At 51.3% G+C, this 22,986-nt stretch overlaps 1 protein-coding gene across 4 annotated transcripts in view; it reads left to right on the plus strand.

Moving 5' to 3' along the window:
- The window catches only part of DIXDC1 (DIX domain containing 1), a 29,527-nt gene extending 6,674 nt beyond the window's left edge, over positions 1 to 22,853 (plus strand). For 2 of the 4 annotated variants that reach the window (XM_032752790.3, XM_030291128.4), the window contains exons 2-20: positions 4,672 to 4,801; positions 5,746 to 5,871; positions 6,716 to 6,956; positions 8,559 to 8,666; positions 13,725 to 13,837; positions 14,489 to 14,637; positions 15,544 to 15,633; positions 15,718 to 15,771; positions 16,168 to 16,218; positions 17,172 to 17,276; positions 17,748 to 17,801; positions 18,303 to 18,395; positions 18,473 to 18,544; positions 19,027 to 19,113; positions 19,224 to 19,385; positions 19,476 to 19,542; positions 20,270 to 20,378; positions 20,554 to 20,662; positions 21,496 to 22,853. In XM_032752790.3, the coding sequence (XP_032608681.3) occupies positions 4,672 to 4,801; positions 5,746 to 5,871; positions 6,716 to 6,956; positions 8,559 to 8,666; positions 13,725 to 13,837; positions 14,489 to 14,637; positions 15,544 to 15,633; positions 15,718 to 15,771; positions 16,168 to 16,218; positions 17,172 to 17,276; positions 17,748 to 17,801; positions 18,303 to 18,395; positions 18,473 to 18,544; positions 19,027 to 19,113; positions 19,224 to 19,385; positions 19,476 to 19,542; positions 20,270 to 20,378; positions 20,554 to 20,662; positions 21,496 to 21,576 (2,001 nt within the window). In that variant the 3' untranslated portion in view covers positions 21,577 to 22,853. Of the gene's footprint in view, positions 1 to 4,671; positions 4,802 to 5,745; positions 5,872 to 6,715; positions 6,957 to 8,558; positions 8,671 to 10,274; positions 11,713 to 13,724; positions 13,838 to 14,488; positions 14,638 to 15,543; positions 15,634 to 15,717; positions 15,772 to 16,167; positions 16,219 to 17,171; positions 17,277 to 17,747; positions 17,802 to 18,302; positions 18,396 to 18,472; positions 18,545 to 19,026; positions 19,114 to 19,223; positions 19,386 to 19,475; positions 19,543 to 20,269; positions 20,379 to 20,553; positions 20,663 to 21,495 lie in introns of those variants that run through there. The other 2 variants (XM_012570758.5, XM_072918097.1) reach the window with 2 other exon arrangements.
- Positions 22,854 to 22,986: the final 133 nt, after the last annotated feature.

Here is a 22,986-nt window from a genome sequence, read left to right on the forward strand (position 1 = left end):
ATCTTGTCCCCTTTGGACCCCTCATCTAGAGTCCTAAAATTTTACTTTTGCACCTGTGCCACACTTAATTATTACTCATATCAAACACTCAGAGCTGGGAATTCATCCTGTAAGATTGAAAACTCTTTTCCATGGCCAGAGATCGCAGCCAGTGTCTCTGGGGGCTCTGTCCAGGGGGGTTCCTGACCCCTGCCAGGGTCCCAGACCTGCCAGGGCAGCCAGAGGGAAGCCCTGGATTCCCACACCCCACTCCCAGCAAGACATGGGCAGAGGGAATTCCAAATTCTGTGTCCTAAATGTGCCTTTAGAGCTTTCATCCTGGGCCATGGAGCCTCCCTGGGTGTCCCTCTCCTCTGCCAGAAAGCTTAGAAATCATACAGGGCCTCAACCAGCACGTCCTGATGCAATTAGGCTGCTGCAGGAGAACAGTGAATTCCTTTCATCCCGGGAGCTCTTCTTGCTGACCTCGTCAGACCTGGGGCCTGGGCAGTGGCCACAAGTGTGCAACAAAGAAAAATGGGTGTAAAGAGCCTCAAAAACCTCACCCTGGCAGGATGATTATCTGAACCCAGTGATAAGGATGGATTCAAACTCATCACTTTCATGTTTCTAGAAGGAAACAAGGTCACAGGATCCACTGAGCATGGCAGGCCCTCCTCTCTAGAAAAATTATTTTGTCCATTTGTTCAACACCAAAATGTGCACTATTTTAATCCCAGTGAGGTAAAAATGAACCTCATATATCCCAACCTGTTATTTGCCCATGGAACTCTGTTGGGATGTCCTATAGCCCCTAACACCTTGCTTTAAAAATCTTCTCCTGCCTTGCAAAATCTTCCAGAATAAGACAAAAACAGCCCCCAGAGCTCTGCCTGGAGCAAGCTGAGCTCCAGCTCCCTTCAGGTGCAGCTGCTGCTCTTCCCCATGGCAAGGTACAGGTAAAAGGGGCTTTTTTTGGAACACAAAGCTGTGCTAATGTAAACAGGATTAAGCTTAGCTCCTCCATAATCCGAAATAATGTGTGTTCTGTATGGTAAACCCCACCCCAGGCTGGTTTTCCTCTGAAAAATTGCGGGTTTGGAAGAAGTGTTGGTGAGGAGCCGAGCAGCCTGAACCCTGAAAATTCTAAGGCTGGGCTCCAATTGAAGTGCAAGGGAAGCAGGAATACTTGAGGAGTGTCGTGCTTGTTCCCAGACCCGTTTTTTGGGAATTGTGTTGGCTAAAAGCAGCTGAGAGCTGTGTGAGAGTGGGTGTTGTGATGCCTGCAGCCCCAGATGGGGATGGAGCCCCTGGGTTTGGGGCATTTCTGTGGGTTTGGTGTGGTGGGATGGGCTGGGAAGAGCTGCTGCTCCCAGGGCAGGACACATCCCAGCAAATCTTTGTCCTCCCTGTGCTGGAAGTTGATTCCTGGAGTATTTCCCAGGGTAGGTGCTGGAATGATGTCCGTCCAAGCAGCAAACCACGCTGCTGTGATAATATTTGGGGCTGTCTTGAAATAGCTGCCTTGGGGCTTGAAACAAACAGAATCCTGAGGAGGTGAAACAAAAAATATTTCACTTTTTTTGGAGGCTTGAATCGTGGATTTAGAGGTGGAAATCTGAGCACTGAGGGCTCGTGGCTGTGTTGAGGGTGAAGGGCTGAAGGTGCTTCAAAAACTTCCCTTGGGGTTTCTGCTGAGCAGCTCGGGGGCTTTGTCCCTTCATGCATTTCACAGCACTTTGCCATTTTTAGGTCATTTAACTTTTATTTCTGAATAAATTTCCTTGGGAAGTTCAGTCACATGCTCCCCTCAGCTGCCAGCAGCGACAGTTCCTTCCCTGGATTTTTGAGTTCTGCAGCAATCCAAGGCTCTTGCTGAAGTCACTCAGTCTGCCAGGTTTTTTGGGTACAAAGTTAGGAAATTCTCTTCACTCCAACTGTCTGAACATCTGCAGGAAAATCTTATGTTTCATGGAAAAAAACCAAAACCAACCGACCAAGTCTGTTAATGAAGTGTAAGTCTGCAGAATTACAGCAGCCATGGGAGTGAAACAGCTTTGTCCTGGTGACATCCCAATTCCATTGCCTCAGAAGCCTCCTTTTCATACTCATTGTTTAAAATATAACTGCTCTGGAATTTAGGGATGGCTTTTTTTTTGTATTTTACTAATAATAACAGTGACAACCTCCTCCTGCTTTTAAGAGATAGAGACTACAGTCTTGCCAAAAATTCTTTTTTTTTGAATGCACGAGGAATGTTCTGAGAGGAGGAACAGAAAACAAACTGCTTGGTGAAAGGGTTTTTCCTCTAAATGAGACAAAAGTGGAACAGCCACAGAGACTCCCCCAAAAAACTGCAGATTTTGGGGACACAGGATTTTTCTGGGGACACTGCAGATTTAAACAGGACACAGGAGGGGCTGTGTCCTTGGGGAATCAGTGCCAGTTCCTAAAATGATTAGAAGAAGTCCAAAATAAAGACTTGTGGGACTGGGCATTGCTGCCACTGCAGCAGAAGCAGCTCCCCAGGGCAGGCTGGGTCTGCTGCAGCAAAGATGGATCAGATGTGACATTTCTGCTCCCTTTTCTCCCATAGCCCTGTGAGCTCCCCAGGCTCTGCTGAGTGAGCAGAGTTGTCTCCCACAGGTCCAGGCACCTTTCTGAGCCAGCAGACAGAGCCATGAGCGATTCAAGCTGGATTTCCTCTGTCAGGGTCATGAAGAGCCAGGCTGTGACCAGCCTGTGGCTTTGTAAAAGCATCAGCTCTGCCTGGCACTGCTGAGATCATATGGAATGGGGGCTTAAAACCTGCTGCAGGGGCACAATAATGGGAAGCTTAGTGAAAAGGGAGGTAATCCCATCAGTGGATCAGTTTGTTCACCCTCCACATCCCACTGCAGCCCTGCCCCGGGGGATTGCAGCCTCTGCAGCAGCCCGGGAAGGGGTACAAGGGAAAGGTCATGGGGATCTGCTCTTTGTCTTGGGGTCATTTGGGCCAGATGGGTCCTCAGGGTGACCAGGGTCTGAGTTTGAGTTTCCCTAGTCTGAGTCTGAGTTCTCCTGGTCTGAGTCTGAGTTTCCCTGCTCTGAGTTTGAGTTTCTCTGGTCTCTCACACTGCCCAGAACCTGAATTTGAGTTTGTGTGCTCTCAGTTTGAGTTTCCCATGTCTGTCACACTGACCAGAACCTGAATTTCAGTTTCCTTGGTCTCTCAAATTGCCCAGGAGCCCGAATTTGAGTTTCTCTGGTCTCAGACTAACCAGAACCTGAATTTGAGTTTCCCTGGTCTGAGTTTGAGTTTCCCATGTCTCTCACACTGACCGTAACCTGAATTTGAGTTTCCTTGGTCTCTCACACTGACCAGAACCTGAATTTGAGTTTCCTTGGTCTCTCAAATTGCCCAGGAGCCCAAATTTGAGTTTCTCTGGTCTCAGACTGACCAGAACCTGAATTTGAGTTTCCCTGGTATCTCTGACTGACCAGAACCTGAATTTGAGTTTCTCTGGTCTCAGACTGACCAGAACCTGAATTTGAGTTTCCCTGGTATCTCTGACTGACCAGAACCTGAATTTGAGTTTCTCTGGTCTCTGACTGACCAGAACCTGAGTTTGAGTTTCCCTGGTCTGAGTTTGAGTTTCCCATGTCTCTCACACTGACCGTAACCTGAATTTGAGTTTCCCTGGTCTCTCAGGCTGTCCAGAACCTGAGTTTGAGTTTCCCTGGTCTCTCCCACACACAGCATCCCTCCTGAGCTGCTGGCCAGACCCTGCTCCTGGCTCCCAGGGCCCGAGGCAGCTTCCCTGCTTGCAGGAATAGAAACTGGGCCACTGGAAGTGCTGAGGCAGCTCCCAGGAGGTGGAGGGGCTGTGCAAATGTTCCAAATGAGCCACGCTGGGAGTGTTACAGAGGGAGGCTCTTGTCTCTTCCAGGAAACCTCCCCTGCTTGTCCTGGAATTGTTATATGGGCAATTGTGCCAGGCACACTCTTCTCTCTCTCAGGATTTTTTCATTGAGGAGCACAGAGAGAAGAAAGAGAAAACAATTTCTGTTTCTGCTCCTTGTTTTTCCCATGTGGAATGTGTGTGGAGAATTGTTTACCTGAGGTGATGCTTGGTTGGATTCTGGTGAGGATTGTTTGAGCCTGGTGGCCAATCCAATCCAATCTGGACTTGAGAGAGGGTCATGAGTTGTGAGTGAGGCAGATATGGGAGTCAAAAAAGCAGGTTTGTAGTTTTAGTATCTCCTTTAAATAGTATATTAATGTGTTATAGTATAGTTATAATAAAGAAGTCATTCAGCCTCTGAGCTGGATCAGACATCAGCATTTCTTCCCCCTGGGCTCACCTGCATTTCCAAAAGGCAACACCTCAGGGTTCCCTTCTCCTGCACTCTGGGTTTGGGGCACAGAGTGAGCAAGCTGTGGCCCCAGAGCGAGGAGGTGCCAGCGCTGGTGTGGCTCAGCGCAGAGGGAATAAAAACCTCTCAGGCCAGCTGTGCCCAGCTCAGGAGCCCTGTCCTGCCCCCTCCTGCCCCCCTGGCAGGGCTGAGCTGCCCCACAGCAGGCAGGGAGGGCAGCCAGGCTCTGGGGTGAGAGCTCTGCTCTTTGTTCCCCAGGGCAGACCACTGAGAGCTGCGAAGATCAGAGAGAAAAGTGAGATCCCTGCCATGCAAACATTTTGCTTTCTGTTCCAGCAACAGCTGCAGGCCTATGTGGCCTGGGTGAATTCCCAGCTGAAGAAGAAGCCAGCGGTGAGGCCGGTGCAGGACCTGAGGCAGGACCTGCGGGATGGGGTCACCCTCGCCCTGCTGATCGAGATTGTAGGTCAGTGCTGCTATCTGGCCCTGTTTTTCCCCCTCAGCTCTGGCATCTGTCGGGCAGATGTTGCTGGGGGGTGGCAAACAGTCATGAATCAGATCATAAATGCAATTTTATTACAGCCCTTATGGTGCAGAGGCAGTTAGAGCAGATGGGGAACGCTGGCAGGGGCACTGGGAACTCCCAAATGGAGTTGGGGGGTGTTTTTTGGGAAGAGTGACCTGTCTGGTGGTGTCACAGGGCAGGGGGACAGGGAATGGGGGTGCAGTGAGTGCATTGCCCTCTCTGCTCCTTCCTCCTCAGTCCCAGTGGGGGACAGGTCTCAAACCCTCCCAAGTGGGTCTGTCCCACGTGCCCGGGTTCTTCACCAGCTCAGCCCTTTCCATGGAGCTCAGTCCTTTGGGAAGAGGCAGCTCCAGCGTGGGTCCCTCAGGGGGCCACAAGTCCTGCCAGAATCCTGCTCCAGCCCCCCAGAACCTCACCATCGTCCCAAAACAGCCCCAAACCCAGTCACTCCTGGTGCTGGTTCCAGTTAAACAGGACCAGTTACTCCTGGTACTGGTTCCAGTTAAGCTGGTCCTGGTTCCTGTTAAGCAGGACCAGTTATTCTTGGTGCTGGTTCCAGTTTAAGCAGGACCAGTTATTCCTGGTGCTGGTTTCTGTTAAGCAGGACCAGTTTCTCCTGGTGCTGGTTCCAGTTTAAGCAGGACCAGTTTCTCCTGGTGCTGGTTCCAGTTTAAGCAGGACCAGTTTCTCCTGGTGCTGGTTCCAGTTTAAGCAGGACCAGTTTCTCCTGGTTCTGGTTCCAGTTTTTCCTGGTCGTAGTTCCAGTTGAGCAGGACCAGAAGCCCCCTGCAGCACCCAGCCATGAGATCAGAGCAGTGCCAGCGATCCCCTGGCAGTGCCCAGAGGTTCAGCTCCCTCTGATAAAGCTTTTTCACTCCCTCCAGCTGGTGAGAAGCTCAGTGGCATCGAGCTCAACCCCAGCAACCAGCAGGAGATGAGGGAAAACGTGGAGAAAGTCTTACAGTTCGTGGCATCGAGGAAGATCCGCATGCACCAGACATCAGCTAAAGGTGTGTAGCCCTGGGGAGGATTTTAGCTGCTGAAATCCTCTTTCTGCCTTTGTTTTCTATAAAACAGGTGAATTATGAGTAAATTAATCTGCCATTTTCTGGAGGAGTTGGGGGTTTTGCCCCCTCTTGTTTAGAGAAGGTTTTGGGTTGAAAGGTGGACAATGCAGAGGAAAAAAAAGTGACTTTTTTTCCTGCTGCTGAGTACTGAGAGGCCCAGGTAGTGGTGTAATGAAAAATACAGGCTTGGAATCTTTCACCAAAAGGACACATAAACCTGCTAGGGTGAAAGGAGACATGGAAAAAATATTTGTGGTTCACTGGAAGCCATGGGCTGGAAACAGAGAGGAGACACAACGCACAATCACATGTCTGTGGCGTGGTTTAGTCAGGGCTTTGAGCAGCTCTGACTAAATTGTTTTGGGAAATCTTGGTCTGGAAGAGTGGCTGATCTTTGCCATGACATCAGTGTGCTGGAAAATGCAGTGTGATATCACTGAGTATGATTAATTTATATTTGCAGGATGCTGCAGGCAGCTGATGGCACACCACTGGAGACATGCATTGCTGTTCTGCTTTTTGTGTTTTAAAAAAGGGAATTCTCTGCTAACAAAGTCAGTGACAGTCCTCAGTAACTGCTGTGCTTCGGAGTGAGCCCTCAGTAATGATGTGTTCAGTAATTAATGCTGGAAATGGCCATAAAGGGAGGCTCAGGGCTGTGCTGTGGAGGTGGCAGGACTTTGCTGGGCTGGAACAGCCCCTCTGCCTTTAATTATCTTCACCTTGCTGGACAGCCACAGCTCTGCTGGCACTCCACGCTAACCACCCAAACATTTGCATTTTGCAGATATCGTCGAGGGCAACTTGAAATCCACCATGAGGCTGATCCTGGCCTTGGCTGCTCACTTCAAGCCAGGCTCTGGCAGAGCTGGCACGCCGGGCTCGGGGGGCAGGAGCCGGGCAGCGGCCCCGGGCAGTGTCCGGCCGCGCTCGGCCGCCGCCGTGGCCCAAGGGGCGGTGGCCGCGCTGGCCGATGTCCGGCAGGACGTCCAGCAGTCCGGCCGGGACCTGTTCAGGCACAGACAGAGGTGAGGGGCTCTTCCCTGCTTATGCCAGCCTGGGTTGGGTTCAAATTCTAAAAAAAAAATGAAAATAAATGAACCTTTGTTTGATTTATTCCTGGCGGGAGGAAGGGATTTATTCCTTCTTGTTGCTGTTGAGGTAGGATGGGAATGAAGAGACTCTGATTGGATTAGATTAGAAGGTTGTGAGAGTAAAATTCTGATTTATTTAAAATACACTGCTCTTTTATACAGAGCTTCATGAGGACCAGCTCCATTGGTTCTGAAGTGAAAACAGCTCACAGCATTGGTGCACAGTGCTTGATGCACAGTGATAGAACTTAACTATAAACAATGTGAACAACAAGAGAGATAAAGAATTATTTACATTTTTCTCCAGCTCTTTCCCAGGCTTTTGCCTGGCTAGAAACTCTCAGTGTCATTCTTTAACTGAATCTGTGTCCCACACCTCCTGTTGTCAAAACCACCTGAAGTGCCCTGGCAGAGGGGGCAGTGCCCTGGCAGAGGGGGCAGTGCCCTGGCAGAGGGGGCAGTGCCCTGGCTCTGCTGCCAGCCCAGTTCCTCTCGGGTTTCACAGCAAAACTGCAGCTGGGTCTCTCCTTATCTCCCTGGAACAGAACAGGGAGTTACAGCCCAGGCAGAGGGACCGTGCTGCTCCTTCTCCCCACGCTGCCCTCGGTGCTGTCTCCTTGGAGATGTTCTCACCAGGGTTTCACCCCGGAGAGCTGCAGCTTTATTGCCAGAGCTGAGGATGTTGGACAATTTCTGGCTCCTCCATCGCTCATCCCACTGCTCCAGGTGGCTGCTGAGTCCTGGGGATGCTGAAAATACACACACACAGGGAATAATTTTGAAAATCCACACACAGGGAATAATTCTGAAGATACACACACACAGAGGGAATAATTCCGAAAATACACACACAGGGAATAATTTTGAAAATACACACACACTGGGAATAATTGTGAAAATCCACACACACACTGGGAATAATTCTGAAAATACACACACAGAGGGAATAATTCTGAAAATACACACACACTGGGAATAATTGTGAAAATCCACACACACTGGGAATAAATCTGAAAATCCCATTTGCCCCTTGCCAAAGGTGCTGTGTGGGTGACAATAACAATAATAGCCATGACATTTAGCTGGGAGCCAGGTGCTGGGGCTGTGCAGGGTTTCATTTGCACGGCTGAAGGTCACTTGCCCATTTGATCCTGGCTGGAGGGAGCACACATGAAGCAGTCTGGAGAGGAGGCTGAAATGGTAACTCGCGTTATAAAACAAAATATTAAAGGTTTCCCTTGTAAAGGCCTTGGAGTTCTTCAGGAAAGCCACTCCTTGTGATGCTTCCTTGCATTCCCAGAGCTTTTGGAATTTTGTAGTCACAGAATTAGGGATGAGTTTAAAACAACAAGGCCTGTTTGCCTGTTTTCCCTTAACACCAAAATGAGGATCCCTAATAGGAAAATTGACATTTTTCCGGCTGTCTCCTCTTCCTTACCTCCTTTTCCTCAGCTCTCCTCCCCTCTTTTTTGGAGGGAGAAGAATTCCAGCGGCACTGAGGTGAGGCTCCCCTCATTTTGTGGTTGTCACCCCCAGGAACAGCAGCATGGACGAGGAGATTGAGAATCCCTACTGGAGCGTGCGGGCCCTGGTGCAGCAGTACGAGGGCCAGCAGAACGTGCCACTGGAGTCCCACCCTGCCAGGTGAGGAATTTTATTGCCAAGGTGTCCCCTCTGCCTGTTCTCCTCACCAAAATCCGCTCAGTTCTGATGGAAAAGGGCAGGTCTGGAGGGTGAAACCTCAGGAATCAACGTGAAGCAGTTTTCTGCTGTTTTCATGGATATAGGAGAGAAAATGCAGCCAAAAAAAAGGGCTTTTGAAGAGAAACTATCCCAGTGAGGGAGCTGATCCAGCATGGAGAGCTCTGTAGTAAAGGGAAGTGTTGCTATAGGACACGAGAATGCACAACGTGAGCCACTTGCTATTTTGCAAGGTAAACCAGAAAGTTTATTTTCTGACTGCAACTTTTATACTTTTCTGAAGGTGACAGTGGATTGGAGAGTGAATGGGCCACCTCTCCAAAGACATTGGACAAACCACTAGTACATCAAGTTTCTCTACCCCCATGAAGGAATGCAAAACAACACGTTATTTACAGAAATGGTGTGGGAATGTTTTCCAACAGAATGTAAACTCAAAAGGCTTTAGAAAAACTTAAGAATCAGGGTGACAGGGAAGCCTCTCCCTTTCCCCCCAGAGAACCAAGAAGTGAGTTACTGAACAAGTGGAGCTCCCTCTGGGAATGGTGCTGTGCTCCAGTTAATCTCCCCTGGAGCAGATCCCAGGGCAGGGCTGCTCGTGGGGAGCTGCAGCTCTTCGCTCCAGGGTCTCCCACGGCCACTGGAAGCCCCAACTCTGATTTTTCCGTGTCCTTCCCCTGCCTGGGCCGTTCCCCAGTGTCCCCCTCGTGTCGCTGTGGGGGTGAGGAGCTCATTTGCCAAGGACAGATTGCCACTGACAGCCTCTCAGCAGGCAGGACGTTTCCCCGGCGTTTCTCAGGCCAATTTTTACGCTCCACAGCACCAAATAATTCTCTGCGTACCTGAAAATTAAGGTTGCTTTGCCCGACAGAGGAGAAAAACGCAAGAGTTTGTGTTTATCCCCCAATTCTGCCGCGTGTCATTGAGGGAGTGTTTATAAATAGATTTTGGGAGGAGTGTGGGGCTCCAGGGAGGCAGTGCTGGAGCAGTGCCTCCACATGATGTCAGCAGTGTGCTTTTCAGTCCAGCCTGCCAGGGGGGATGTAAAAATCCTGCTCTTGGCAGCACGGATAAAGCCATAGAACCTTGGCACTGCCTCTTGAGCCGGGAGCTCAGGAGTGCCACATTCTGCTGCCTGCTCTCATCCCTCAGTTTAAGGGAGGTGGAATATTTGATGTATTCCTCTACCCTGTCAGGTGGCTGCTGTTTCTGTGTTTTGGTATTTTGGTGGTAAACAAAAATCTCTCTGTGCATCCTGCCTTTCTGTTTTATTTTTCCCCATTTAATGTCGTGAATTCTCTGCCCACAATGCAATGGTGATGTTATTGCTGATAGGGCAGAACGCAGAGAGAATCTTTCCAAAAGTGATCCAAAACTGGCAGAATTCTTCCCCTCCAGCTGCTGGGGGTGTCTGTGCTGACACAATAGTGCACGATGAAAACAGGACGCTTTCCCTTTCCTCGCGGGGAGGAATGTGCTTAGCTCAGTTAGGAGAACTGGCTGGGAGAAATGAGATTTTTTTTTTATTGCTGAGAGATATTATCGAGTGCAGCAACCCCCCTCCAGCCAGCCCTGCTGCTGAGGTGTCCCAGGGCAGCATCTCCTCTCTGAGCTCTCCCAATTCCCAAGGACGGCAGCACCAAGGAGTGCAGGCTGCCAAAAGGATTCGTGGAAAAATCTGCCAAAAATCAGATGATTCCCAGGCTGCCGAGCCCCTCACCCATCCCTCTCCATTTCCCCTCCCCTTCCAGCAGCATTCCCTCCCCCACCCCTGAGCCAGGCATCTCGAGAAAGGCTGTGCCTGCACAGCCCGTGTGACAGCAGGAGGGAGAGGAGCCGTGCCTGGGGCTGGCAGAGCCTGGGCAGAGCCTGGGCAGAGCCTGCATCCCTCTGGAACTGGGAGAGCAGCCTGGGCAGAGCCTGCATCCCTCTGGAATCTGAGAAATCAGCCTGGGCAGAGCTGCATCCCTCTGGAATCTGGGAGAGCAGCCTGGGCAGAGCCCACATCCCTCTGGAATCTGAGAGATCAGCCTGGGCAGAGCCTGCATCCCTCTGGAATCTGGGAGAGCAGCCTGGGCAGAGCCTGCATCCCTCTGAAGGTGGGAGAGCAGCCTGGGCAGAGGCTGCATCCCTCTGGAATCTGGGAGAGCAGCCTGGGCAGAGCCTGCATCCCTCTGGAAGGTGGCAGAGCAGCCTGGGCAGAGGCTGCATCCCTCTGGAACTGGGAGATCAGCCTGGGCAGAGCTGCATCCCTCTGGGATCTGAGAGATCAGCCTGAGCAGAGCCTGCATCCCTCTGGAACTGGGCAGAGCCTGCATCCCTCTGGAATCTGGGAGATCAGCCTGGGCAGAGCCTGCATCCCTCTGGAATCTGAGAGATCAGCCTGGGCAGAGCCTGCATCCCTCTGGAACTGGGAGAGCAGCCTGGGCAGAGCCTGGGCAGAGGCTGCATCCCTCTGGAATCTGGGAGATCAGCCTGGGCAGAGCCTGCATCCCTCTGGAATCTGGGAGAGCAGCCTGGGCAGAGGCTGCATCCCCCCGGCAGCGCAGGGACCCCGCTCCGGCAGTGGCTCCTTCCTTCCCCCTCGGATGCTCGGCGGCACAAGGAGGGCGGGATGGGATGAGGAACACCCCGGCCAGCCCGGAGCCCGGCGATGAAAACAAGCAGTTGTGCAGCTGAGCAAAATGCAGCAGCGGGAGGCGAATAACCCGCGAGGAAAAGCAGCAGGAGCCAGAGGCAGGCTGCAGAATTCCCCGGCTCTGGAATTAAAACCCTTCTCAGGGGCTGCGGGTTTGCAGAGCCCCCGAGCTGGATAATTCGTGTGCGTGTGTTGTTCCTGCTGGAATCTGCTCAGCACTCGCAGAGATTCATTCCTGCAGGAGTTGGGAGCGTGAGAAGAAGGGAAGGAGGGATGAGCAGAACCGGGATCCTGCGGATTCTGTGAGGCCACAGGTTCAGCTGGGACCATGGGAGGGAAGCAGGTCAAATGGTGAGCGATGTGTGCCTCGGGAGCAGCAGGGATGGGGGGTTGTCACAATTTGGGGGTTCCTCGCCCCGAATTTTTGCCCTGAGTTCGTCGCCCTCGGCCGTGCTGGCGGATCTGGGGCTCGGGGGAGATGGATGTGGGTTAAGGAACCAAGCGGTGAAAGGAATAAAGTGGAGCAGTTTGCATCATAAATCTCTCTTGGAAAGCTTTCATTTCCCAGCCCTCGTTTCTGCATGCTTTAATAGGGGATTGTTCTGCACTTTTACAGGCATTGCATCAGCGGGTGTTTGGTGCTCTGATGGCCTGGGCTGATACAGAACCTGGGCGAGTGTTTCCAGCATTAATTGGGGGATGCAGAAAGCAGCCTGACCTGTGCTGCTGCTTCAGCTGCCTCTGCCACTGTTTGCAGTGTCTGGGAGCTGGTTGTGGGTGCTGCCTGAACCCAGTGGCTTTTTGAAATAGGAAAACAGCCTGGAAAGGGTCTGGGGACGTGGGAATGCCTCAGGAAATGTAAAGCTGTCTGTGCTGTGGGGACCTATCCCCACCTGTGCTGCCTTTTATTGGCTTTGCGGATCCAGTGCTGGGAGAAGCGGATTTGGAATGTTATTTCCTTGTTTTTCATCCTGCTCATCCTTTTCGCTTCCCCTGTCTCACCACCTTCTCTCCCATCTGTGCCTGCTGGTGTTTTTCTGGGACAGCTTTTGCAGGGATGAGAACCAGCAGTGCCTCGGGGTGAGGGCAGGTTCAGAGCATCAGCTGAGCATGGGAGGAAGGGAATTCTGAGATCTGTTCCTAGAAGGAAGTGAAATCCCTCCTGGAGCTGCTGCCCATGTCAGACCAGCTGGGCTTCCTGCTGCCATCTGTGTTGTGTGAAAGTTTCGTCCTTTCTTCTGGCCCTTCTCACAAAATGCAATCCCAGCAGAACTGCCAAATCAAGTAATAAAGAGCATTTAGAAAAACCAAAAAAAACATAATTTTATGCCGTGCCCCCATTCAGCAATGAGCAGGAGCAGGGGCTGGTTACAAATCTGATATTAAAAATATGTCTAATGAGGGATTTGGAATTCCTGGAGGTAAATCCTGGAAGAAAGCCAGGTGGCTGAGAGCTCTTGGAGATCATGGGCACACCTGAAAGGACAGGTACTGTCCCCGTGGGACATTTCCATTGCACAAAGATCATTCTTTCACTGTAACACGGGAGAAGTCTGGACCACAAAAACCAGGACTCAGGTCTGTGATTTAAATGAGGAGAGGCTGTTCCTGGCCGTGGGAGTGGGGCAGGCAGGAGCAGCGAGTCATTTCCATCTCTATTGCAGAGCTTTTCCCATTCTGTGGGAGCTGTGGGAGACGCAGCAGCAGTGTTGGGAAGATGCAGGGAGGGAGCTGCTGAAGCCTCTTCTTTTTCTAAACCTATTATATTATTTCCACACTGTTCTTCTTTTTGTTCCCTGCCCTTTGTTTCTGTGTTGGGGGAGAATGAAAAATTAACTCCTGCTCACACTTGCAAGGATTAATTCCTGCGACTTTCGGGGTACATTGAATGGGTCACTGAGCTTCAGCCACCTTTTGATGTTGTCTGGGAGATGCACTCAGGAAGAATTTCTGAGAAAAAAAATTGCTTGACCCTCCCAGTCAGCTGAGATGGCTCCTGTGAAAATATGTGGGCACTTCCAAGAAGTTTTAATCAAAGAACATGAGTGAGTGGAATCTGACTCTCAAATATATTGGGATTTAAAGTTGAAATTATTCATCTGAAAGCTCTGGAGCAAGAGATGAAGCCAGGGTGGCTTTTTGTCCAGCATAAGGCTGGCAGGAAATTACCCCTGAGTTTGGTCCTACCCCTGTGTGAGAGCCTGAATTCAAAAAAATTACATGTTCAGGCTGGGTTGTGGAAGGGTTTTTCTGGGATGCAGATAATTCTTGGATAAAAGTGAATATAGAGAAATGCTTGTTCAAAATTAGTGCTGATCAACATCATTTTCATCTAAAAGAGCTGTTCCTGCCTTGCTCTGCAGCCTGACTTCCCCCAGCCCTGTCCACAGTGCAAAGAGTGAATCCACTGTAGCCCCCTTGGAGGAGAAGGAGAGACTTGTGATCCTCCAGGCTGAAGAAGCAGAGCCCAAAGCAGGTAAAACCTGCACTGTTCTGTGTGATAAAAGCTGGGAGGCTCCCCAGGGACTGGAGTGGTTGGCTGCTCCCTCCAGGGTGTCCTTGGGGCACTGAGGGATGCTCTGCAAAGCCCACGGGTGCTTTTCCCCCTCTGTCACACACCCTGCTGTGCTTGGAGATCTCCCTGAGCCCGTGGGAAGTTACCTGGGATAAAATCTGTGTGGGAAAGCTTGGATTGCCTCGGGAATGAGGCATAAATCCCTGGGGTCAGATGAGCTGCCACCCCTTGGTGCTGGGGAGGGGAGCAGGGCCCTGCTGGGCATTATTGGACACAAAATACAGAATATTGGTGAGTTTAAAAGAGAAAAATACCCAGTTTTATTTAAACATCTGGTATTTATATAATTCTAAAGGTGACCATGGACTGGAGGATGGAATTACCACCTCTCTAACCACACTGATCCAAAGATCAATCAATCATTTCTCTCCACCTGCAGAGAACTATGTAAACTGTTCTATTTATACATGAGATTGTGTGGGAACTCTGACTCTCAAATATGTAAACATTATCAGAAGGTTTTATGAGAACTTTAAAACTTTCAAAAGAACTAGAAAATAAAACCTAACACTTTAAAAAATCAGAGCAACAGGCAGCTCCTCTCTCTTGCAGAAGAGGCCGACTCTCACTTCCAGCCCGAGTGGCAGGCAGGGAGCTCCGGGTCCTACCTGGAGAACTCATGGGAGGAGCAGCTCCTGGAACAGCAGGACCACCTGGAAAAGGAAATGGAGGAGGCAAAAAAGATGATTTCTGGTTTGCAGGTGAGAGATTTCTCTCCTCAGAGAGTGTTCCCTTCCAGGCTCACCCAGCCCTGCATCGGTCCTTCCACGAGCTTGGCTGAACCTTCATATTTGGCACATTCTCCCCACAATTCTTAATTTGTGGGGCTTTTCCCTCTCTTCCCCTCCCTCAGCCCGGTGTGTGGAGCCCCTTGATCCATATGGTGAAGGCACTGAACTCTCTCAGGAACATCCCTTTCTGTTTGTGCTGGGAACCACAGTGGCTTTGAATTGTAAATATTTATGTGGCAGTAAACAAAGCAGAGATTGTGTGAGGAGCACAGGCAGCTGGGCAGGCGCTTTCCCCGGGGACAATGGGCAGGACACAAAAGAGTCACCAAAAAAGAAAAAAATTCCTTGGTTCAGTGGTAAAATCCCTGCATTTTGTGCCCACTGGGAGCAGGGACAGGAGGGACTGGCACTGCTGCCCCCTCCTCCCCTGGGAGTGGGGGGAGGCAGCTGATGTGGCCAGCCAGGAAATTGGATTTAATTCATCGATTTTCCTCCTCTTACTCAGTAATTGAGAAGCTCCAGATTGTGACAGTTTGGTGGAAATATTGGGGGTCTGATGCACACACACCCTAGAAGGTGCTAAAGCTGAGACTTCACTCCCTGGAAGTCTGAGTTGTCCTTGTTTGGTTCTTTCTGTGGGGAAGAGCATGGCCTGACAGACCCCTGGGAGAGCTTTGTCAGGGGATAAATCTTCTTGTTCATTCCTGAAGAAAACCCCTCATTTCTGAGGGGAATAAATCAGCAGAAATGGGAAATGAAGCTGGTTAGGGACTGTTGATAGGAGTGACTGCTGGCCAGAGCTGCAGCTCACCCATTTCCCTTTGAAATCTCTGAAAAGGAGATTTTTTTGTTTGTTTTTCCCCTTTATCTCCCCAGGCTTTGTTGCTCAATGGGTCTCTACCTGAGGATGAGCAGGAAGGCTCCTTTGAGCTTTCTGAGCGTGGAGCCTGCCCTGAGGAGCAGCTGGTGAGAACACCCCCAGACCCAAATTTCCCTTTTGCTCTGCCCTGCCCCTGCTGCACAATAACAACACTGATATTTTGCATTCAGATCATCATCCGAAGCCGTCTGGACCAGAGTGTGGAAGAAAATCAAGATCTGAAGGTCAGAGGGGAAAGAGAGGTTTTGCAGATTGATTTTTTAGGGGAAAACAGGGTGGGGATGAGGCAGGGTGGGCAACATGATGGATGAAATGGGGAATATTCTGTCAGGGCTCCAAGTCTGGAGGCTTGGGATCAGTTCTGATGCTGGCAGAAGTGTTTGATGTTGGCCTGAAAGACAGATTTAGGGGAGTGGGCAATCTTTATTTTCCTCAGGACTTTAATAACAGAGCTTAAGAGCTCAGCTCTTTGTCGTGTTTGTAACTCATTAAAATTTCTCAGGCTCTTGGAGCTGTGGGAAAGGTGGGATGTGCTTCCTCCTGCAGCAGAAAACACCAGCTCTGGTTGGTTCTGAAGGGGTGACAAAGTGCTGTTTAACCAAATTGCCTTGCATTTGCAGAAGGAGCTGCTGAAATACAAACAAGAAGCTCGGAACCTGCAGGGAATAAAGGTGAGGAAAGGGACATTTAATATTTAATAAAAAAATGAATAGTAGTGCTTTAGATGAGTAGGGCCAGCAGCAGCCACACACCTCTGAGGAATCTCAGATTGTGGAAGGAGGAGTACTGGGGGCTTGGAGGTGGGGGATCCTGTGGTTTATTTCTGAATTTTTAGGCAGGTGTAAGGAGCTGGGTTTCCAGTTTTCTGCTCTGTCTGTGAGACTGTGGTCAAGTATTCCCCTTTTTCTTTATTTCCCCCCGTTTCTCCTAAACAAAAAGAGGCATAAATTGGTTGGCTGGCTCTTTTATTCCCTCCTCTCTCTCGGAGTACACACCCAGAAGCATTGGCCCAGTGAACTCATTCCTGCCAGCACAGGAAAAAGAGCCTGGGGTGTCCCTGTCCTGCCCAGAAAGGCTCAGTTTGTGCCTCTGCAGTGCTGAACACTGCCAATCTCCTCCTGACAGAGGTATTTTTAGAGCTGCCTGTCAGAAGGGAGCAAACAGCAGTAGCTGTCCAAGGTGGAGCTCTGGGTGAGTGAAAGGTGCAGAATTAGCCTGACTTTGGCCTCTCCAGAGAGGATTGCCCTGCACAACTGGGTCACACTCAGGGCTTAAGGCTCCTGGTGTCCTGGGCTGATCTTGGCCTCTCTGTGCCCTCTGGATGAGTGGCTGGAGCAGGAGCTGCAGGGCTGAATGCCCTCCAGAGCTGCTCCTGTCCATCAGAGCCACTGTCCATCACTTCTGGAGCAGGAAATTTAGGCTGAAGCAGAGAAATCCCTCTGTGCTGGTGGCCAAAACGTTGGCAGGGAAATCAGTTTTGGGTAAAGGAGAGGCAGGAGGGCTGAGAGCCCTCTGGGGGCCCTGGCAGCACCTCGGCCTGAGTGGCCACAGCGTGTTCTGGGCACTGAGCCCCGGGGAAGGGGCACTGCCCTCCTGCCCTCCTGCAGCCATCACCTCTCCCCAGGACGCTCTGCAGCAGAGGCTGCTCCAGCAGGATGCCTCAGTCCTGCAGCTCAAGCAGGAGCTGCTGAGAGCCAACATGGACAAGGAGGAGCTGCACAACCAGAACGTGAGTCGCTGCTGCTGCTGCTGCTGCTGCTGCTGCTGCTGCTGCTGCTGCTGCTGAGGTCACTTTGGCGGGGGGTTGGTGGCCCCAGGGGTGGCTGCAGCAGAGATTTTGGGCTCGTGGGATAGTGAACAAGCAGCCAGAAGTCTCTGCACAGCACAGGCTGCTCACAGCCTGCTGGCCAGCTGTGAGGCTGGAGATTCCTGACCTTCACTCCCGCTTCCTGTCCTCCAGGACCTTCAGCTGGGACAGGGAGAGGCTTTCCCTGATGTTTTCAGTGCTGTTGCATTTGTTCCTCCTCGCTCCCTCCCTTAGCAGGTGGCACCTGCCATGTGCAGGTCTCTGTCCAAAGGTTGCCACCCCAAACAGCAGCTCCCTTGATCTCTGTAGGTTTCTGCTTGCCCTTTAGCACAAGGAGCAGAGGTTCTCACTCTCTGGGAATATCTGCCTCACAGCTGGCTGTTATTCCTGCAGGTTGACCTCCAGAGGAAGGTTGAAGAGAGAAACCGGCTCCTGGCAGAATACAAAGTAATGGAACCTCTTCCATGGGGTTTGGGTGGTTCTTCAGTTCTGGGAATGGGGTTGCTCTTTCCCTGGCACTTGGACAGCCCCAGGAAGGAGCTGTGGGAGCCAGGGGTGTTTGCAGTGAGGTGGAGGGATCAGAAGTTCTTTGCATTCACCTCACAGTTTCTTGCAGATCTTTTATTGTCGTGGTTTTTGGTGGTGGCTGCTGAGTGTCCAGCACTTGTGCAGATGAGGGTGGGTGACCTGTTTGTCCTTTGATCCCTCGGGAATCTGTGTTCTCTGGGACAGCTCTGTGACCTCAGCAGCGGATCTTTGGCCAAGGGAACTTTGGGCAATAAAAACCTGATTGATCTCATCAAAAAAAAAAACCAAAAAACCTCTGACACTCAGCTCTAACATCTGCAAAGCACACCCTGTGCAAGCCACCCGATCCTGGCAGATGACAGGGAAGATGTCTGAGCCTCCCTCCCTGCCCTGCTGATTCCCTAGCTCCGTGTGTTGCAGAAGGAGCTGTGCCAGAAGGATCGGCACTTGCAGCAGCACCAGACCAAGCTGGATGAGATGCTCAGGCAGCTTTCTGAGGCCAGCTACCAGCAGGTAGGGAGAGCTGGGCTGCACTGGGAGCTGCCCTGGCTGGCCCAGTTGGTGGTGACTGCTCTGCTGCCCCTCCACAGGTGGACTTGGAGCGGGAGCTGGAGCACAGGGAGGCCCTGCTGGCTCACTGCATGAAGAGAGAGGCTGAGGAGGTACGGGACCTTGCTCCACACCTGGGGTGGTGTTTGCCCTGCACCCTGTCTCCAGAACCCTCCCCTTCATCCCAGAGAGGTCTGGCTCTGCCTTCTCCCTGTCAGAGCCCTGACCAAGGCAGGCAAAGCCCCCAGCACGGAGCACTCTGGCTCAGCCTCTTGGCTCAGAATTCCCAGAGATGAAAGCCAGAGGCTTTCTCAGCTTCCAGCTTCACCTCTGGCCCTGGCAATGGTCAGACCACTGCTCAATTTACTTCCTCCTTTTCCTGCTGACACTGGCATTGAATCTTTCCACCTTGACGTGAGGAATCAGGTCTGTGCTGTGACCAGGAGCTCCCTGCACACTTTAGGGAGTGTCTTTATCTGGGAGAAGATGGGAGTTTTATCACTGCTGTGGAAAGCTCTCATTCCCTCTCATTTTGAAGTCCATAAATGGGGATTTTTGGGGAGCTCCTGGCACTCACACATCTTCCCCTGCCCAGGTGATGGCTTACAGCAGTCACAGTGCCCAGAGCAATGGCTTTCTGCAGCCAGCAGGAAAAGGAGCTGCTCCCACAGCCCACCGAGGGGTAAGTGCACCTGAGGGCTGCGTTCCCAGCCAGATATCCTGGAACTCTTTTATTTCATTAAGAGAGCTTTCCCCTTGCTGGGCTGGTGCCAGCTGTGCTGTTTTGGGCAGACCAGTGACCTGCAGCTGGTGCGGGACGCGCTGCGCAGCCTCAGGAACAGCTTCAGCGGCCACGACCCGCAGCACCACACCATCGACAGCCTGGAGCAGGGCATCTCCAGCCTCATGGAGCGCCTGCACCGCCTGGAGACGCAGAAGAGGCAGGAGAGGAGGGTAAAGGCTCCCCAGGGCACTCAGCTCCTGCCCCTCACATGCTCTGGCCGGGAGGTGACGTTTTCTCCTTGTTTTGGCTTTGTGCCCCAGGTGCGGGGGAAATCGCCAGCAAGCAGAGCAAGCAACGAGTGCAGAGACTCCTGGCCCCCCAAATCCAGTGAGTGCCTTGCAGATCCTGCCCTTCCACTGCCAGATTCACTGCTCGGGTTCCGGGGTGTAGAATCCCCTTGGGAATCTGCCCCCTCCAGAATCCTCCCTGCATCAGAGGTGCTGCAAAGGGAAGGGACACACGTTTATGGCTGGTTTTCTGTAAAGAACCATCACAGCACTGGGGCAAGCTGCTGCAAAGGGAAGGGACACACGTTTATGGCTGTTTTTCTGTAAAGAACCATCACAGCACTGGGCCAAGCTGCTGCAAAGGGAAGGGACACACGTTTATGGCTGGTTTTCTGTAAAAAACCATCACAGCACTGGGCTGAGCCTCTTGGGCAGTGCTGCAGCACAGATAACCATGGCAATCACTGGGAAAAGGGATGTCATCCCAGCTTTCCTGCTGCTGTGCACCATCTAGTGGGGACAGACAAGTGTTCCCTGCTCAGTGTTTACTGCCTTTCATAGCCACAGAACGGTGCAGCCTTTTTAAACACCACATTTCCATGTGTCCAGAGCATTTTCTGCTTAAAAGGAGCCTTAAAACCATGGAGTTCAGTTCCTCTGTTTCAGCTCTTGGGGGGAAGAAGGAAACAAGGAAGGAGTTGGGGAGAGAAACACAAAGGGGCAAATTAAAATCCACGTACCACCATCCATCCTGGCCAGCTGGAAGGGGAAGATGGGGAGGGATAATGATGATGAGGGATGATAATCAGGGAGTTGCTGCCTTGCAGAGCTGCCTCACTCTCAGAGCACGCCCGTGATGAGCACCAGTGCCTGCACCAAAGTGTTGTACTTCACCGACCGCTCCCTCACCCCCTTCATGGTCAGCATACCAAAGAGGTGAGCCTGGGCCTTCCTAACCCCCCTGTGCCCCTAAAACCAACACTCTGATTTCCCGGGAATGCTCCCAGCCAGCACAGGTTGGGCCTTAACTGGATTTCATGGGGAAAATGATCTGCAGTAGTGCCTGAGCTTTGTTGTTGTGTTTTTATTTGCATTTATTTCCCTTTTGCAGGTTAGGGGAAGTGACTCTGAAGGATTTCAAGGCAGCCATCGATCGGGAAGGAACCCATCGGTACCACTTCAAAGCCCTGGACCCAGAGTTTGGGACAGTGAAGGAGGAGGTAAAAGTGGGACTGGGCTTTGGGATCAGTGTCACCACACAGCCCTGGGGACCATGGTCCCCTGGCTTTTAAACTAATGAAACAGCAGATGTTTCCCCCAAACAAAACTGCTTTCCCAGCTGTGGATTAAGCTCCTGTCGTGCTAAAATATTTTCATCCTCAGCAAAAGCAATTCCATGGATGTGGAAGTTGCAGAGCCCCTTGGGCAAAGCCAGCCTGTGACACAGCTCAGGGAACAGAGCAAAAATCTAGGCTGCAGGTTTCATAAACCCTACTGCAGTGGGAGAGGCTGTATTAAAAATGCAATCTCTTCCTCTCCTCTGAAGGTTTTTCAGAGAGCTCTGTGTGTGTGGCATCATTCCTTTTGTGTGCTGCAGCGCAGCCCTGCTCGTGCTCAGGCTGCTGTGGGTGTGGATTGTATTCATCTCAGGTTATTGGCACAGTTCTTGCTTCACAAATTGATTAGGGCAAGGGCAAAAGGTCACCCTCTCTGGGGACAGGCAGCAGCAGGAGCTGGAGGTCGTGCTCTGGCTCAGAAAAGGCGTGATTGCTGTCTTTAGTTTGCCTTTAATGTCAAAAAAAAACAAGCTGATAATAATCCTGATATTCATTGGTTAGTGAGGCCTGGTCTGTTATTTACCTAAGTTGTGAAAAGGTGGCTCGTACCTCAGCCATCATTCCCATGTGTTCCTGGGATTATTTTGGGAAATCTGAGCTAGGATTTGACTTCATGGCCCTGATGCCACTCACACTGCAGAACCCTGTGTCCAGACCCCAGACATGACTGAAATACTTTATTTATTTATGTATTTATTTATTTATTTTTATGGTAGGTGTTCCATGATGATGACATCATTCCTGGCTGGGAGGGGAAAATCGTGGCCTGGGTGGAAGAAGACCACGGGGAGAATTAATGAAGCTTTCAAGCTCTGTTTCTATGGAAACCCGTGACTGTCTGCAGAGCTCAGAGAGTGACCAAGCAGCCCAAGTGCTGGGAAGAGACCAATTCAAGCTGCCAAAAAAGAGCCTCTGTGCCAGCCAGGGGTGGTGCAGGCTGTGTGCATGGACAGCTGGCACCTGACTGCCCGTGCCTGAGGGCAGCTGCTGTCCTGGGGCTGCAGGGACTGCTCTGTGGGGCAGAAACACCCGGCTTGGCCCTGCCAGCAAAACCTTGGAGGCCTTAAGGATGCTCTGCCCCCTTCTCTTCCATCCCTGCACTGTGTGCTGCAGGCTCAGCTGGGCATCTCCTGTGCTGGTGTCACACAAAACTGCACTGATGGTGAAAATGTGAAGCATGGAGTAGAGCTGAATTGTGAGAGCTGAAGCTGGACCAGCTGGAAGTTGTCCTGCAGGAGCAGAGTGACTCTGTGGACATTGCAGGCTGACAGGACCTGTTCTGGGTGGGGGGAGAGTCCTCTGGAGGGCTGATGCATGATCTGAAGCAAAGCTCACCAACCTGGCCAAGCTCCCTTTCTCCCAAACTCAGGCTCCCCTTTCCCAGCCCCGCTTTCCCCACTTTCCAAAGCTGTTCCCACTCCCCTCGGGGTTGGCTCTGTCACTGTGGGGATCTGTGGGACCACAGTGCTTGTTTGGGGAGCTGGAATCAGCTGCTTCCTGAGATCCTTACACCCCCTGTCCTTGCTGAGCCTCTGTCCCTGTCCTCTGTGCTGTCACCTCCTGTGCACAGGCATCCTCTGCTGCTGTCCCCCCACTTATCCACACCAGTTCCTTGCTACGCTGAGTCCTGAAGGATCAGGAAAGAACTGCTGGGGAAAGAACTGCTCTAAAATCCCCCAAGGGTGGATTTTTTCCCTTTGGATTTTGTGGTTTTGTTTTTCTAGATCGCCCGTGGGCTTGGGAGGTCAAATGGGCTCTGCTCCTTCCCAGCTCCTGTGGGCCTTCCATGGACTGTCTGTGTGTGCTGTGCATGAGGCTGGGAGAGGGGGCAACCTGGTTTTACTGTTTTATATTAACGTGTCCTTTTGTAAACCTGTTCTTGAAATTATTTTGTACCGATTCACATTTGTCTGAGGACTGTGGATATTTTTATACTAGTGCAAGTGCTCTCTGTATATTTCTGCACGCATTATACTGTGTTTTACTCCTTTCCTGGTGGATGCTGAGATGTTTTGTATCATCTTCTGTTGACACAACATTGGCCTTGTAATTTTATCTTACTATGGAAATCCAACTAGTCGATATTGGGTTTTATATCAGGGTTCCTACGTGGTTTTGTGCCACATTGGCACAACACAAGCTGCCTCCTGTTCTGGACAATTTGTGTGACTTTCTGTTTTCAGACAGCGTGAGGAAAGTTCACCAAT

Source organism: Taeniopygia guttata, chromosome 24 (genome assembly GCF_048771995.1).
Source record: "Taeniopygia guttata chromosome 24, bTaeGut7.mat, whole genome shotgun sequence".
NCBI lineage: Eukaryota > Metazoa > Chordata > Aves > Passeriformes > Estrildidae > Taeniopygia > Taeniopygia guttata.